General features: G+C 39.7%; 1 protein-coding gene across 2 annotated transcripts in view; it reads left to right on the top strand.

The window, feature by feature from the left end:
* PIGN (phosphatidylinositol glycan anchor biosynthesis class N) overlaps positions 1-18,216 on the top strand; it is a 99,356-nt gene that overhangs the window by 2,036 nt on the left and 79,104 nt on the right. For both annotated transcript variants that reach the window (XM_074146242.1, XM_074146243.1), the window contains exons 2-5: positions 2,270-2,391; positions 3,491-3,589; positions 10,700-10,806; positions 17,316-17,440. In XM_074146242.1, coding sequence (XP_074002343.1) covers positions 2,270-2,391; positions 3,491-3,589; positions 10,700-10,806; positions 17,316-17,440 — 453 coding nt within the window. The remainder of the gene's footprint in view (positions 1-2,269; positions 2,392-3,490; positions 3,590-10,699; positions 10,807-17,315; positions 17,441-18,216) is intronic.

The raw sequence follows: 18,216 nt of genomic DNA, 5'->3' as shown, positions 1-18,216 counted from the left end.
ACTTTTTTTTTGCATATTCATTCCTAAATGCCAAGTGTTCAGTCCCTTATCCGCTTTATAGTAGCGGGCAGCGTAACAGCCAGATTACTTGTCTTATCCAGGTGGAGCACTTTGGGAACTACTGTGTTGTTAATGAGGAAAGATTATCTTTAAATGAGCACAACCATTCTTGTAGCATTGTGCTATAAATACAAACAACGTTTTAGTAGGTACATAAAATTAATAATAAATATCCATTAGGATTGGAGCAGATTTCTGGCTGATATATGCCAAGTGCCTAGTCTTTTCTCTTACAAATATTCTTGAAAAATCAGTTTTTCAGCAGTGTTGTGATAGCTGTGAGGAATGGTAGGTGGTCTGAATTGCTGTAGTGATGGTGGGGATTTCAGGGAAGATGTGGGTTTTTTTTCCTTTTCTGTCATGTTTCAGCTGTATCACTATATCATATTCAGATTCATCATTGTTATTATGGGTAGCTAATGTTTATACTGTCAAGGAAATTAATTTTTTTAAATGGTTCTTCTGAGTAAAAGGCTTTGAAATAATTCAAAATAGCTAAATGAATTTTTAACAGGTAAATGACAATATCTGCCTATATTTTTTACTGCGTGGTATGTGTTGTTGCTGACTTCAGATCCTGTGATACAGTCTGACAAAAGCAAAGGTAAAGGATTACTTTCCAACTCAATAGAAATCAAATTCTAATTTAAACAATTTCCTACCTGTTGTGACAATGAATTGTGAGGAGAGCCAAGTGTTTTATTTTTGTCTTAAATCTTCCACTAATGCTAGTGCAATACATTGTTATCAGTCTCCAGTGAGAATAAATTAGAAACCACTTTAAGTCATACTTAAATCCTTTTTTTCAAATTAGTACTTTTTTCAATACAACTTGTCTTAAAACCAAGCTGAGATGAGAGCTAGGAATAACATGTCAGAGTGCGATATCGCCTTTTACATATTTCACTGTAATATTTGGACTATCCCTGATAGTCCTGTGAGCTTTCAAGCAGACCTGACAATGTGAGGTCTAAGATGAGTTAAAAAACAAGTAAACTGTGAATCCTGCAAGCTTAGAGTGGAGCCTGAAATTTTAAGTTGTGGTTTGATTCTTGCTTCATTAGTGAGAAATACATTTAGAGCTGAGTGTGTGGATCTTGTAATTAACAGTTGTATAAAGTCTCTGTTAAAGTTACAAAGCACAAACTTCGAATCTACTAGGGCTAAAACACATCCAATAAAAATATAGCAAATTTTGTAGCTTGTATAATGAACGGCAAAAATACACTTTCCAGTTAGATTTGACTCTTAAAAACTGCTTTGAATTTGTTCTGAGGATTCTGCTGCTTTTTTCCTAAGCATTAGTATAAGGTATGTCCTGGTGTGTTTTGTTTTCTTTCTTTCTCCCCTTGCTCTGCCAGTGGGCAGTGAATCTTTCTCTTCTTCCAGAAGATGGAGACAAGAAAACAGCATATGGTAATGCTCACCGCTTGCTCTCTGACGGGCTCCAGCTGTTCATACCTTCAGCAGACAAGAGTAGTTTATGAGGCTGTTTCTTACACTTGGGCTTTGTCCTCTATTTTCTTTACTTTTTATCTGTTATAACGATTGTATGTGCACAATCCCTAGACAATTTATGTCTTTCTGTATATCTTTCAGAAGGCATTCTCCTCTGCTTTGGTGTAATTGCAAGAGCTACGAGGTTTACTTAAATTTTCTCCATGTTGCTGAAATGATTTGCACCTTAGATTTATGTCCTTCTTAAATTGTCTTGATGCTGGCTTCCATTATTCAGCACAAATAAAGGCAGACATGGTCACAAGAACTAATTATAATTGAGCATATTTAATGAGTAAGAGAAGATTGAAGAGAAGATAGACACTTTTCAGCTAAATGGAAGGAACAAAGAAAAGTAACACCAAGCAGAAACCATCTGTCAGGGGGAGAAAGAGTTAGCTATAGCAGAAAGCAGCAGAAAAAAAAATGGTATGTTAATTCTAAGTGTGTTAGAACACCAGCCAAAGTCATCTGTTTGCAGTGCTGATGGGCCACAATAGTAATGTTCTCTGTGGGGTGTTATAATATAGAACTACTTGCAGGTTAATGTTCTGCTTGTTTTGCTGCACAGCAGGTGGTAGTGAAAAATCTCTTTCAGTCTGGGGTTTTTTTTGCACTTCCTGCCTCACATCTACCTGTCGCTCTTTTTATCTGCAGTTCATTGTACTTTCAAGAAGTCATAAGCATTAACTGCCTTGTATCCTGTTTTCAGGAGTATTATAGAGAATAATGGCAGCTGGGGAATCTCTCACACCCGGGTCCCAACAGAATCCAGGCCAGGACATGTTGCGCTTATAGCTGGATTTTATGAAGATGTCAGTGCAGTTGCTAAAGGTATGCCAGTCCTAAAGCTTTGAACACTGTCCTCCAAAATCAAGTGTTTCGGTGATGTGCTGGGCTTCAGTAGATGATGATTGATAAATACCTGCATAGTGGTTTGTACACCAAGATTATATGGAAAAGAATGATTTTGGATGGATTTCCCACTCTTAATATTGATAGCTGTGAAAATAGCTTACATAAGTTAATATTTTGTAACATTGTAAAATTTAGCACCCTGAGGTTAAAAGCAGAACTGTATGGAATGATCTCTTCATGTAACAAAGTTTTTAATTATTGTTTGGGATGTAATGGGAAATGGCTAAGTAGATGTCACGAGCAAGAAGTGAACTGTGGTGTTTTAGCTGAGCCGTTGCTAGGTTGAGTTGGAGAATCAGTAGCAAAATAAAGCGAAAACCTCAGCTCTGTGTTTTGTCCAGAGCTAGCTGTTACTGCCTGCTTGGTCGTTAATAATGTGGAACACGCCTTCGCATAACTGACTTGGTCTTTTTTGTGGTCCTCTGCCTTCCCCCAGGCTTCCAGGCCTGAGCACTTGTAATGTTGTGTGCTGGTTTTGGACAAGGGAGTTTGTTTTTTCTGACATCTGCTACAAATGCAGGATTGGTGGGAATTGCTGTTAACAGCATCTCTTTATATTTCTGTCAGCTGCCTTGTCATGGAAACAGAACATCTTGAAGGTTTTATTGTGATGAGGTGGAACATGATTGCTGGAAATATGATATATGAGTGTGTAATTTATTGCCTAAAATGCCAAAAGCTGAGTTTAGACAACAGGGGATTTAGAATTCAGGAGAACTTTAGCTGTTTTGAAGGTAAACTAGCTGTGTGTTTTGTCTGTTTGAATCCCTGCATAAGGAGATTAGTTTAAGTTTTCAGCTTACTACTTAATGAATGAGGGACTAATTGCAAATAGAGGTTGAAATGGAAGTAAAACAGAGACTCGCAAAGTGGAGTTCATCGTGAAATAATGTAAGGGAAACTTTAAAAAAAACCCCAAACACAACAACAAACATTTTTGCATGGACTATTAATCTCAGGAGCCATTGAGATCTTCTGGCAACCCTATTTAAATCCCGATGTGTTTGTTTAACAGGATGGAAGGAGAATCCAGTGGAATTTGACTCTGTTTTCAATGAAAGTAAATATACTTGGAGCTGGGGAAGCCCAGATATTTTGCCAATGTTTGCAAAAGGTAAGGTGAAATTTTATGAATCTTAATGGGTAGTTATCAGGTGTTAAAAAAGAGACACTTAAATCTTGTGAGTTAGAGAAGGTGAATAAAGTATTTCCAGTTTGTGTATTTGTGTGTACCTGATTCCTAGTTGGTAAATTCAAGACTGGGTGGAGAAAAAGAAGCAAGCTTTTAAAGAGGGTATCTCCATTTATTATTCATCCATTTAAAATGGGTCTTTGCTGATTCTATCAGCATACTAAATGAAACAAACCCTTAGTTAAAAGGATCTAATATTTTTCCTTTGCTTGAGGTTTAAAGCTCTTATTTGCAAGCCTGCAGCTGGGTTTTTTCTTCCCCCGCATACATCTCCCAGTGAATCGGGTGATAGAACTGCAGCCGTGCTTTTTGAGTGTCTGAGCTGGAGAAGTAGCTTATTGTGGGTTATCCTGCTTCTACGCCAGAACAATAATGTGTAAAGGAAGGAACTTTATGCAAGTAGGAACTGCCCAGTACTATTCCTGAAGCTGAGGTCTTTTCCCCATGGTGTGCAGTGTGTTAAAATCTTGTCAGCCATGTGCAACTGGTCGTTCAGCATGCAGAGATTGCTGAGCAACACTTCATACATTTAAAGCGTCTCCAAGTTTAATTTGTTTTTGTTCTTGGAAGAATGAGGGCATATACACCCTTTTCCATAATCTCAGAGTAAAACAGACTGAAGTGAAAAGGGAGACAAGACAGGGGCATGTACTTCTGTTCTGTTCTAAGTATTGGCGTTGACAAATCAGAAAAACGTGATAGGCAGGATAGGAGTGGAATCTAACATTGCTTTAGAAAAAGCGTACATCATATTTCTCATGATGATTATTGAACTCTGTCTGAACTCCAGTCTCTTCCTCCTCTCCTACTGATATTCCCCACCACCACCACCACTTTTCTGTTCTTTGCTTCATCCTCAAAAATTTATGGTAAGCTGTAAAAATATCTCCTGATAATTTCCCATGACCTCAGATTACAGCTTGTATTTGGGAATATTATGATGGTGACTGGGGAGAGGGGAAGGGTAGTACACTGCCCTTGCATGGCTTATTTACACTTTTGGAGATATGTTCTTGGGAAAATATTTGGGGAATTCAGGAATTTCCCATAGCCCTGTCCTTCTACTAGTTTTGTTTGAGTGAGAAGATAAGCGCAGGACTTGGAAGCAGCTTTGATGTTATCTGGAGGGATGTGCAAGGGTAATACCATTGTGTTGCCGTGTCTCTCAATGTGGCTTGTTCTGAGTGGCATCAACAATGGAGCTTTCTTTCGCAGGGGGGGAAATCCCCCGAAATTGAGAAACAGTGCGGCACTAAATCTATCTGAGAAGTAGATGCTGTGTGGGAAAACGAATCATAGTTTCTCACAATAGAGAGGTAGATTAACGTCTTTCAGTAGAAAAAGGTATTCCCCCTTCTTTCAAATAGAAGTTTTATAATACAGAAAGGATTTTGTAATACAGAGTTTCCAAAGAGAAAAGTTTTATAATACAGAAGGGAATGGAGTCAAGTGTGTGTTCTTTACTTTTACAAAATAACCAAAAAGGAGATAGGGGAGCATAGCTTAATTTCTCTCCCTCTTTCCATGTTGCAAAGTAGTGAAGTCACAGGCTTTCTCTTGTATTTTCCCATGCCAAAATGTTCAGAATTTTGTTAGCTGTTTCACTGCTTTTGTTGGGTGACGCCTAAAGAATATAGAACACCTGCTGGGTTTTGGGAAGGAGAGAAAAATCCTTTCTTTCCTGTCATTGTCTATGTTCTTCAGGTCCTTTTCCTATCATAAAATAAATATTTAAATTAAATAATAGAGAAGGTAAATAAAATGCTCACAGATCTCTTTTAATATCAAAATAGGTATGCATCAAATCTAACTTTGTCCGAGTCTCAAAGACTGTGTGATTAGTGTTTTAGTCTGAGAAAATGTCTGAAGTACCTTTGGAACTGGTGTGCAATTTACTTATATCTTAAGCAGGATTAAAAGATGTTAGTTTCTAACAGTTAAACTTACTTAAGCTACTGTCCTGGTTTCAGCTGGGATAGAGTTAATTTTATCCCTAGTAGCTGCTGTGTTTTGGATTTAGTATGAGAATAATGCTGATAACACGTATGTGTTTAGTTGTTGCTAAGTAATGCTTCTATTAAGTCAAGGACTTTTTCAGCTTCCCACAGAAGCTGAGAGAGAGCACAGACAGAACAAGCTGGCCGAAGGAATATTCCATACCGTAGGCATCATGCTTGATATATAAATGGGGGTTGGCGGGAGGGCAGGAATCCACAATCGCTGCTCGGGACAGGCTGGGCAACTGATGCTCAGGTTGTGAGAGCCATTTGTGTTGCATCACTTTATTTTGTATATTCTTTTGCCATTGTTATAATCTTTTTTTTTTTTTTTTATCTCTCATTACTGTTCTGTTAAACTGTCTTTATCTCAACCCACAGGTTGAGGTTTTTTTCCTTTTTTTCCCCCCCTCTACTTTTTCTTTCCTCCCTACCCTACTTGTAGGGAGGGGAGTGAGTGAACAGCTGCGTGGTCCTAGTTTCCAGCTGGGGTCAAACCACAACAGCTACACAAATTCAGTGCACTAATTTTAACCTTATTTTCCGTGATATTTTTAGATTATTACTTTGAAATTATCTGAAAATAATGTACTTTGAAAATGCCTGTTATTTCCAGAAAGCTTCTTAAAATTTTGAGGTTTTCTTCTAGAGTTGCCAGAAATTGAGGTTTGACTTGAACAGTCCAGTCCTGTACTGTTTTGTCATGGGTCTAGGCTGGAGCCTAAACCAAAATATTAAATCCCACACTGGAAAAGGAGCTGAGGCTGTTGCTTCTGTTAAGGGAAGTAGATGTTAGTCCTTTGCACCCAGATTGTCATGTGTTCCACAGGTTCACTTTCTCTCTGTTGGAAACTCACAGCAAACAGGGTCATTGTTTAGCTTGAGTATGAAGAAGGGTGTTATTGAGACCATAGGGACAACCGGAACAAGGCTTTGCCAGGTTTATTCTGGACAGACAAGACCTCTTGGTCTCGTCTTGTAGTTCCTTTTTGCTACAGCACACCAAATAAAATGCAGAATTTCCCACGTTGCTCACCTGGCTGTGTGTGACAGCTCTCTAATGCCCACACTGTCAGCTCAGTGTCTGACTGTCCTTGTGCCTTTATTCTTTTTTCCTCTTTTGTGCCTGCAAAATTTGCTAGCAAAAGTATCCTGCTGGTCGGGGCTCTGACCCCTGAAAGACTTGTCAGACACAGGACCTGCCCCGCCAGCTTTATGCAGGATGTAAATCTTACTACAAGAGGGTGATAACTTGATTCCCTGATCCTAATATTTGAATATTGATGCTGAGGGCAAGATGATGTGCCAGACAAGTCTGCAATAGGAATAGGTGGTATCTGGTGTGGGAGTTTCTGGCATCTCCAGTTATTTCCGCTAGTGTAATAGCAGCACCAAACCCAGTAAAGCTCTGTGCTCACTTCTAAAGGACATTTTCATCCCTGGCTTCCTTCTACTTCTCTATCCCGTCTTTGCTTCTTCATCCCCAGACTTAAAAAAAATATTGACTATACTGTTGTCTGCCACCTCTCAAACACCAGCAATAAAATATTTTTGTAACATATTGCATAGTAGGTTTTCTTATTTAAAAAAAAAAAAAAAATCCATTATTTAAGCTCTGCAGGCAGTCCAAAACTTCCCTAGTATGGAGTCATTTTGCAATGCAGGGTTGGGTGGGGTTTTTTATTTGCTGTGGTAGAAATTAGAAATGGGTAAGTAATAGATGTGTTCCTCTGCCCAGTCTGCAAACTGCATGCTTTCGTTTGGCCACTTTGGTGTGGTGCCTCAAAGACAAGTCTTCTCGGGTTTGCTGTGACACTGAGGAAAAACAGTACAGCACTCTACCCTCTTAGACCATCAGTCATCCTGACAGGGATGGCCAGGGCTTATTTGTTCTTTTGAAGTCATTTATCCACCAATTGGAGCTCCTTAATTCACTTTTTAATGCCTGGGAGTGTTTTCTTCTTTTTCTTTCAGACTGTGAGAACTGCAGCGAGTGTTCTGGGTTGTAAGTAGTAGTAAAGCCTCCTGGGGGACAGGGGGAAGCTGCACTAGAAAATCTGTGCCGGCTTTTATCTTCATGGCCTGAAATACCTGCATCCCTTTTGTGGGTTTGGACATAATCTTAGTTAAACAGCTCCCTTATACTGGGATATTAGTTCATTCACAAGCCTGGAAGCCTACAAAACTGCATTATATAATTGTGACATCCAGCAAATAGGTTATATTCTCTCTGGCCATCAGCTGATAGAAGAACATTTTCCCTCTGGGACTTTACATAGTCATGGTAGAAATAGCATCCCTGAACTGTAACGTCTCGGCCATTCACTGAATTAGTTCATTAAATCCCACCCAACTTCAAATCTTTCCAGGACTTCAGAAGTTTACTTTCTTCTAGGTCTCCGTCTTCCCCCAGCCTTTCTCTGCTTTGCTGTCTTGACAGTGAGTACAGAATGTAATTGCCTTGTCCAGATGCTGTGTTTTCGCATCAGTGGCCATGTTGTACTTTATGCCTGAACATAGTCCAGTAGTTCTCCCTTTTATATTTTGAATCCGTGTTTTAAAGATGCAGACTTTGAATATTGTCTTTCTGAAGTTGTCCATTTGGCTTTCAATACTGTTGCCTCCCAGAATTGATGTGCAGTAACTAAGTTACATTCCTCCTGTTGCTGCCTTTATATAGAATCATAGAATGTGTTGGGTTGGAAGGGATCTTTAAAGGTCATCTAGTCCAACCCACCTGCAGTAAGCAGGGTCATCTTTAACTGGATCAGATTGCTCAAAGCCTCATCAAGCCTGACCTTGAATGTCTCCAGGGATGGGGCCTCCACCACCTCTCTGGGTAACTTGTTCCAGTGTCTTACCACTCTCATTGTAAAGAACTTCTTCCTAATGTCTAATCTAAACTTGCCCTGCTGTAGTTTCAAACCATTGACCTCGTCCTACATGCCCTTGCAAATAGTCCCTCCCCAGCTTTCCTGTAGGCCCCCTTTGGGTACTGAAAGGCTGCTATAAGGTCTCCCCAGAGCCTTCTCTTTTCCAGGCTGAACATCTCCAACTCTCTCAGCCTTTCTTTGTAGGAGAGGTGCTCCAGCCCTCTGATCATCCTCGTGGCCCTCCTCTGGACCTGCTCCAACAGGTCCATGTCCTTCTTGTGCTGAGGGCTCTAAAGCTGGACAAGGTAATCCAGATGGGGTCTCACAAGAGCAGGGTAGAGGGTAGAATCACCTCCCACGACCTGCTGGCCGCACTTCTTTTGATGCAACCCAGGATGCAGTTGGCCTTCTGGGCTGTGAGTGCACATTGTTAGCTGCTCTCTATCACATCATCCCCCAGCCTATATTGATAATGAGGATTGTCCTGACCCAAGTGCAAGGCCTTGCACTTGGCCTTGTTGAACTTCATGAGTTTTGCACAGGCTCACCTCTCTAGCTTGTCCAGGTCCCTCTGGATGACATCGCGTCCCTCTGGCATGTCAACCACACCACTCAGCTTGGTGTCATCTGCAAACTTGCTGAGAGTGCACTTGATCCCACTGTCTGTATTATCGATGAAGATATTAAACAGCACTAGTCCCAGTATGGATTCCTGAGGGTCACCACTTGTCACCCATCTCCATCTGGACATCGAGCCATTGACCACTACCCTCTGGATGCAACCATCCAGCCAGTTCCTTAACCACTGAACAGTCCACCCATCAAATCCGTATCTCTCCAATTTAGAGAGAAGGATGTTGTGGGGACTGCGTCAAAGGCCGTGCAGAAGTCCATATAGGTGATATCTGTTGCTCTTCCCTTGTCCACTGATTTAGTCGTTCCATTGTAGAAAGCTACTAGGTTGGTCAGGCACGACTTGTCCTTAGTAAAGCCATGCTGGCTGTCTTGAATCACCTCCCTGTCCTCCATGTGCCTTAGCACAGCATTAGGAGGTTCTGTTCCATGATCTTCCCAGGCACAGAGGTGAGGCTGACAGATCGGTAATTCCTGGGGTACTCCTTTCTACGCTTTTTAAAAATGGGATTCCTGATTCTGGTTGAACTGTCTGTGCAGTTCCTTCTTGCCTTTTAGTTTGACCAGCAAGTCCTGACTCAGCCATGTTGGTCTCTTCTCTTTCTTGCTTGATTTCTTACACCTGGGGATCAAGAGCTCTTGTGCTCTATGGAAAGCATCCTTAAAGATCTGCCAGCTCTGTTCTGCCCCCTTGTCCCTGAGTATGGTTTCCCTGGGGGTCCTATTTACTAACTCCTTGAAGAGCTGGAGATTTGCTTTCCTAAAATTCAGGGTCCTCACTACACTCCTTATCTGACATGTATCCTTTAGGACTGTGAACTCTACCAGTGCGTGATCGCTGCAGCCCAGGCTGCCTCTAATCTTGACATGAACACACTTGCATTGGTGACTATCAGGTCCAGTGTCACATCCCCTCAGGTAGAGCTGTCTATTTCGTGTCTTAGGAAGCAACTGTCGAGGCATTCCAGGAACCTCCTGGATTGTCTACAGCTGGCCGTGTTACTTTTCCAGCAGAGTATGTGATATATGATGCTTTCCTGTGTAAAAGACCTCATTGACAGGACATTGTCTTGTATGATTCAGTGTAAGAACCACAAACTAAGTATGTTTTCTTAAAAAAAAAAAAAAAACAACCAACCAAAAAAAAAAAACCCCAAACCAACCCAAACCACATGTGTTCAAACAAGACTTAACATGTAGCTTTCTCTGTTAGAAGTTTCTCAGTTAAATTCCTTGTTTCAAAACTAAATTATGTTTAATTTGCTTTAACAGGGATGTGTTCTACTCCTATATGCTTTTTCCATACTTTATTAGCTCACCTGAGCATACTGGATAACATGGCTCCTCATTCCTCTCAGGTGCTGATAAGCTAATAAGTTAAAATTATATCCAGGCTTCAAAAAAAAAAAAACCCAAACATAAATGATGGGAAAGTTTAAAATAATACATTAATATTTGTGTATTTTTATCTATGCAAAAAGGAGGAAAATTTTTCTGTGTCTCTTATTCCATCTATATTGTTTTTACAGGTGCTACTGGAGATCACGTTTATACATTTTGTTACACAGCAGAAAGTGAAGACTTTGGAGCACAAGATGCAGCAAAGCTTGACACGTGGGTTTTTGATCATGTTAAGGTGAGCAGAGAATCATTTTGTGCTACCTGTGTATAAAAAGCACAGCTGGATGTTAGCTTTATCATAGAACACGTTAACTTTATAGAACTAGAAAGGAAGAAATTTTTGAAAGACCTATCACTTGGGGTCATAAGTAAAAATTACGTAAATTGATTATCATGACTAGTGTAGTGGAAGCTTAGAGGAAGTATTTTTGTCATTTGCTGCTAATAAAAAAACCTAACATTAATAAAAGTGGGCTTTAAAAACATACTTAGCTTTTCTTTGTCTTAAATTTGCGTATAATCTGAAGCCTATTTTAGAGGACTACAGAATGTGATTAGTTAAGGATTTTCTAACAAGTATTATGTCACGACAGAAACGGTAAGCCTTCATGATGAGAAATAAATGGACAATATTATTGACTTAATTTTAGTCAGGCTAGTACCCGTGGTAATTATACAATGTGGCTTGTTCTGATGCATGTAGCTGACTCTTGGTTATCTGCTGCGGTTCATGCTATGCTGTGGCTGTTACAAATCACAGCTACTTGCGGGGGGTGGCGGAGGCAGCTCAGGCCCTGAAGCAGTGTAACTTGTTCACGTGGTGCTCTGCTCAGCTGACTTGGGTCAGTGCTGGTTCATGACTGTCGTTTTCTGTGATGCTGTCACTGTGAGTATAAATAGTCCAAGGCACATAGTTTCTGATTATTCATTAATTCCTCTATTCGTGTTATTCCATGCTGCCTCACTTGTCCTGAATTAGGAAATGCTGATAGTGGGTATTAATGTATAAATATCTACATCAGTGGAGCAATTAGGTGAGTTACTTCTTGGGTCTCATAAGAATGTTGATGGACTTAAAACTTTTTCCACAAGATCTTTGGGCTGTATGCATTAACATTAGCCAACCAGCATAAATGAAATCAAACTAAAAATCAAAACAAATAAACCAACAAATAAATAAACCAAATCAGTAACTTCATTAGGAGGCCAATGGTTGGTCTGCTTTATGCAGTGACATAGGGTGGAAAAATTAATTATAGTTTGCTAATTTTCAAACTAAGTGATTTCCTGAGTTTGCAAGTGAAAAGATGGTTTTTTGAGCTGCCGTCCTCTCCCTGAACTTGCACTTGTGCCAGGTTGCGTGTTGTAATGCGTATGAATAATACAAATCAAATTAGACTGCCAATTACACTCAGAGAGCTGTTGTCTTAAAGTTGCATCCTGCTGTCACTTGGAGCTGCACAGGTATGTGAGGGTGGTACTACCTTTCTTTTGCTTCAGAATGCCTAATGGCATTTCTTTTTCCAAACTATAATGATATGCTTGATATATATGCCATTTAGCATGACTTTTTCCTTGGAACCAGCACCATTATTTTAAAGACTTACTTTGCCTACCTAAAGTTCATACTGTGAACAGATAGGACTTGATTGACTGGTGTAAAACACTCATTCCATTAATCATCTCTTCAATTGCACATCAGTGATTGCTTCAGAAGCATGAAACTTGAGGCTGACAAACTGAGGTCACTCTGCTATGATAACTCGAGCAACTCTTAGCTATGCTAGTGAGATTATATATAAGTACCAATGACAATTTGCTGAAAATCTAAATTCTCCTTTGCCTACTCTTTTTCTTTCTTCCTTTGAGTTTTATCTCAAATACTTAACAACGTCTCATTTAACTCTGTGTTGGGCAAAATGTTCCCTGTATTTCTGACTCTAGAAAGTAAAGGCACTAAGGTGTACTCCATCTCCACTGTAGAGTCAGCAGGTCCCAAGCATCGTGAGGGTCACTTGTGATTTCCTCTGCTCCAAGAAAGATGGGGATAAAATGGAGAATGGCCAACTAATGTTTGGGCTACTACTGCTGGCACCCTGAAATTGCTTCTTCTGTTAAAAAGCACTTAACTAACAATAACTCAGTTCATCAGGAGATGCGAAACTCTGTCTTGTTTCTCTTTGTATGGATCAGAAGCAGATTGCTTAAATCATGAGTGGGGGAGAAAAATGCATGATACTTGATAGTTCCTCTCATGTCTGCTCGTGTTACAAGGTAATCCTAGCTCTTTATTGGAACAGAGAAAATTGAATATAGACTAAACTGGGTGGGGTTTTTATCTGCAACTGAGTTAAAAATAATTTTAATGTGTGGTAATACCTTGGGAGTGGCTTGGAGATTCAGATGGGTATGGAGTTGATTGACTGTGGGGATTGACTCTTTTTCTGATTTTTTTGGTTTTTTTTCAGAAGCCTTCAAATAATTAAGGGACTGAGTATAATTTAGTGTGATGTGGCTCAATGATTCTTAGTTCAATAACCTTTACCTGGATCATAGTTGGAGTCTGCGCTAAAGAAAAGTTAGGGAGCAAAATACTGGGAGTCTAGGTTAACTAACAGGCCAAAAAAAAAAGGTCTTTTTAGAACCATAAAATTCTCTAGGTTGGAAGGGACCTTTCAGATCGAGCCCAACCATCAACCTTACAGTGACAAAACCACCACTAAACCATGTCGCTAAGCACCTTGTCTACCATGTCATCTTTTGCACTTCCTCCTTTTCTGGGAAAGACGTGGAGGCAGGAGAGACCGACCCCTCATCTTCTCATCTTAAAGTGAAATTTGGGAAAGCACCCTGGGAAAGGCTGTCCATGTGTGCAGGGGCTGGGGAGGGGTCAGGCAGAATACCTTCAGGACCCCAGGTAAGATCTCAGATCTATGATGTGTCTTCCCTTTATCGTTAGCAATGAGGTCCATGTATGCAAAGAAGGACCTCTTCTGTAGCTCGTGGTCGGTGCTGGCCCCTTCTCTTCCCCACACTTGGCTGCTGCTCCACAACAGTCTGCCTTTGTGAGACCGAAGGCGAGGGGCACTTTGTGAGTCCTGGCAAGATCTCAGATCCATGAAGTGTTTAATGTATTTCTGATTTTTTGAAGTATCTTGTGAAAAACAGTTTTATAAGATTGAACACCTTTTTAGGGTAAAATGATTAAAATTCCAGGAATTCAAAACAGTCTTGGAGCTGAGTCCCAGTAGTGGTCTAACCACAATTTATTATGACCACAGGGTAGGATATGCTCAAGATATTCAGTAGATGTCTTCTGACTTAAATGGGCATGTAGGTGCACATGATAGACATTTCTTTTTTTTCTTTTTTTTTTTCTTTCTCATTTTGAACACAGTACTTCATTCTTCCTTTGCCCCCTTTCTGCTGGAAGAAGGTCAGACCAAGCCTTCAGATGGTCTCTTCTGTGCAGGGTGAGGGCTGGAGTCCAGAACTGAATGATGTTAAACTTTTAAGCTCTGCAGACAGTGCCATGACCTGATGTTGATTTCTGCCAGTGGATTTCAATACAGATAGCTCTGCTCTAATTAGCAGTACAATGGTTGAATGATTTATTTTAAATATGTGTAGAAGTCTTGTACTTGAGCATGCTTAACTGATATAAACCTGGCATATACATGTTTATCCTGCCTTTGTACATTTATTTTACATCTAAAAACTGGCATAACTATGTAAACTCTCTCATCAGCACAAATCAGTGTGCACAGCTTTAGTCAACCAATTTAATTAAGTTGTCCCAGATTTATGTATGAAGGAGCTCTGTGAAAGGAGAAAGTTTGTTTGGTCTCTTTCTCCCTGTACATCCATGCAGTCAGCAACAGTTTATCAGCTCTATTAAAAGATCATGTTTCCATGGAGGGCTCTGGGGGAGCAAACAGTCCCCAAGAACTTATGTTAAACATCTATGGAATCTGTATTTTGTTCAGACATCAGGAAATCCTGTATTTGCTAGACCTTCTAGGTAGTCTTTTTTTCTTCTTTGCTTTCTCCCATCCAAGGAGGGAGATGATACTAAAAGATTTCACATAGTTGTAACCAAACTTCTCCTGTAATATTTTAATTAATATTACATTATAATTAACTTTACAGTTTTCTGTGAATGTTTTAATGGGAAACATTTCTGATCCTACTAAACTGTGTATCGGTTGTAGCAAGTGTATTATTTGTTGTTAGTTGCCAGAAAATCATGGAAAAGTTGCCAGAATCATTGAAAAAGAAGGTTGGAAGAAAGCTGCCAACTCCCTGCATGAACAAGGTCCAGTTAGAGCAAGCTGCTTGCGCCTTGCCCAGTCAAGTTTTGAGCATCTTCAACAACCTCTTGAGCACTTGTTCCAGTATCTGGCTACAGTTATGGTGTTGTGGGGTTTTTTAAATAAATTTTAAAAGTTTCTTTATCATACTGGAATTTCCCACATTTCAAATTGTGACTTTCCACTTGTCCCATCATCACCAAGGCCCTTTGAGCAGTCTGGCTCAGTCTTCTCTGTACCCTCCCAGTAGACAGTTGTAGACAGCAATGAGATCTCTCCTTAGTTGCCTTTTCTTGAGACTTGAGAAACTTATCTCAAGTTGAGATAAGTTATTTGAGACTTATCTCAGCCTCCATTGTTTACTTCCCTCCCTGAAACTTCTTGGTGGCATTTGGCTTAAATAGACAAGAGAGGTAGTATTACTGAATAGAGCAAATAACATAGAAACAAAAAAAAAAAATGGAGACAGGAACAGTATATATATAGTGAATGTGTAACAGTGGCTTGGGAACTAGTGTTGAGTGGCGGTAGGTGTCAAGTTTTGTGAATACTGAGTACCAAAAAAAGGTGGCCTTTAGCAAGCTACAAGGAGATACAAGGATAGCGCTGGACAAACAGTTCAGCAATCTCCAGAGCAAGGTGAAGTGTTTTTTGCACCCACTGTTTGATGTTCTGCTTACCAACTCACCACCTTTATCAGCCTAAGATAACTGTTTGTGGTGAACTTCCTATTTTTTTCTTTTCAGTAAACCATTCAGTTCCATGAGATAAAGTTTGTTATTTGCTTTGGGAAAAGATGCCATGTTTTAGGTGTCACACATCTTTTTGTTGTCTCATTCTCAATTAGCCAGAGATTGAGCAAGCTCTTCTGGCTGCTGCTGCTCCGGGTTATGAGGTGGCTGGGGCTGGGGGAGTGGGGTGGTTTTGGCATGTTATGGGGACTCCTCTGGTGGGAGAAGAGAAGCTCAGGCCTTGCCTTCCACACAATGGATTCTTTGGCTTGATCAGTCCATGATAGAAAAATACCTGCCTTCTAATATTGACCTACATTTGGGGTTTAATTTTGGGAGTTTCCTGTTTGTCTGTTTTGATAGGTTGTTTCTTTTTATTTAATTTAAATAAGAAAACAGGATTATATTGTATCCTGCAAATTGCTGGTGTGATCTGGAAGGCTTCTTCAGTCTACGGTCAAATATGTGCAGGTAGACGGACCCCTGTGAGAAATGAAGATCTCCATAAAAATAATTACATTGTCATTCAATGTGATTGGATTTTGTTCTTGTATCTTTATTTAAAATATCTCTGGACTTTGGTCATGATTTTGTTTGGACAAGAGCTGAAGTTGAGAGTGTGCAAATGTTAGTCCATGTGGCTTGTGTATATTTGGCGGGTGGGGGAGGGAAAGATGGAATTGTGTACTATCATGGTTTCCTGACATGGCTTACTATGATACTTTTGCTGCCAGTTTGGTCTTCCTTTGGGTACAGTAACTTTTATTTATACAAGGTTTATTTTTTAGGAGCTGCACTGCTATCACAAGCGTGTAGTGGACTGCTCTGTTCTTTGGTGGCAGAAATGGTTTACTGGCTCTATCAGCATTTTCCCTGGACTCTTGTGTGAAATTTGAAGACACTTTCCTGTATAGTAGTTTACTGAAAGGGGTCTCGGGATGCTCTTTGAACTAAAACCCTACACAACTTCGTTTCCTTGGGCAGTGCTGTTACTAAGAAGATCATATCGGAATAGCTGTCTGCCTGCATCTTGCATTGCTGTAATATGGCTGGTCTAACACTGAATAGCCATGTCAAGACTCATTCAATCTGAGGGGAAAATCCCCCCGGCATCTGCCTCAGGGATGCTTAAGTAGGACATGTGCAAGGCAGATGTATGTTCCATAGTTCATGTATTTGCAAAGCATGTCTTGTTTTGTTCTGTTTCAGTTTGGTTTCTGCAAATGAATTGTAGCTGGGTATCTCAGTCCTACAGCACCTGCTTCCAAAACAAGAGTATTTGAGACCTTTGCGTCTAGTTTGGAATCGATAAATCAATGGAAATATAAAGCCATAAATGGATCTTGGGAATGGTGCATAGTTATGATTACATAGAAGGCAAAGAAGGGATGATACCAGTTATCTGGTATTTCTGCCTGAAGAAACTCAAATAACACTTTAAAAAAAAAAAAAAAACAAACACAAAAAAAAAAACCCTCGACTTGAGGAGTGTTGCCTGTCTTAGGCTGAAATTTTGGACTGACTATATTAATGGTAGTTATCCTCCAAGAAGTAAATTGGGAAGTAATTAATTATTCCCTTTCGTAACTCTAATAACTATTAGTATTTTGACATGAAAACAACTGTGTTTTATTTTTCATACCCTGCCTTTCATCTTTTTCCATTGTACTCTGATTAATATCTTAATGGTTTATTCCATACAGAGCTTCTTTAATTCTTCCAGAAGTAATCAAACCTTGTTCTCTGCACTGCATGAAGACAAAGTGGTTCTGTTCCTTCACTTGCTAGGCATAGACACAAATGGACACGCTCATCGGCCAAACTCAAGGTAATTGAGATATTAACCATATCTTTCTTATTAGTTTAAAATGCTTACAGGAACTTTTTTTAACAGTGCTATTTATCAAGCCTGAAACAAGGCTTGCAGTCTTGAGGGTTTCTACACTAGGTCACGTATGTCGCCATGATTACCTATGTTCTGAATTTTCTGTGTTTTTTTGGTTTTAAGGTTTCATCTGTAGAAGTGACAGATTTTTGCCATATACCGTGTGCCTGGTTATGCTTCTTTACTCAAGTCTGATTTTTAGCAGGTTGTCTTAGTTATAGTCAGTACATGATCTAGGGGACATGTAGGAAATCTTAATTTTACATATAAAATGGAAACAGTTCTCTGATTCCCCATGGCTGAAAATGGTATGGTTGAATTTATAGACAATGGTAAGTTCAGGAATAATGGCTGCGTTATGCTTTAGCTTTCCTTAGGACACTGGAATGAAGAGTTTAGATAACAGTACTAATCACCAATTCAGCTTGAAGTGTGCTATTTGAGAACTTTCTTTTCATTTCCTCACATGCTTTGAGTGTAGGATATTATGTCTTTTGATCCTTGAATACTTTCAAAATCCTTGCTCTGATTTCCTACATCATTCCCAAGTTCATACTTGCTCTGTCTCATGTTATTTTTTGTTATGATTTTTTGATACAGAATTTTTAAACTGACTTTAGCAACAGCAACAAATAGAAAATTAGTTGGCTGAAAGGTAATTGTGGTCACTTTTTCTAAAAATACACAAATTTTAGGTTTAGCCTCTATTCCACAAAACT

This window comes from Numenius arquata, chromosome 4 (assembly GCF_964106895.1).
Source record: "Numenius arquata chromosome 4, bNumArq3.hap1.1, whole genome shotgun sequence".
NCBI classification, from domain to species: Eukaryota; Metazoa; Chordata; class Aves; order Charadriiformes; family Scolopacidae; genus Numenius; species Numenius arquata.
Note: the sequence above shows the minus strand (reverse complement) of the source record. Positions and strands in the feature narration are given on the sequence as shown.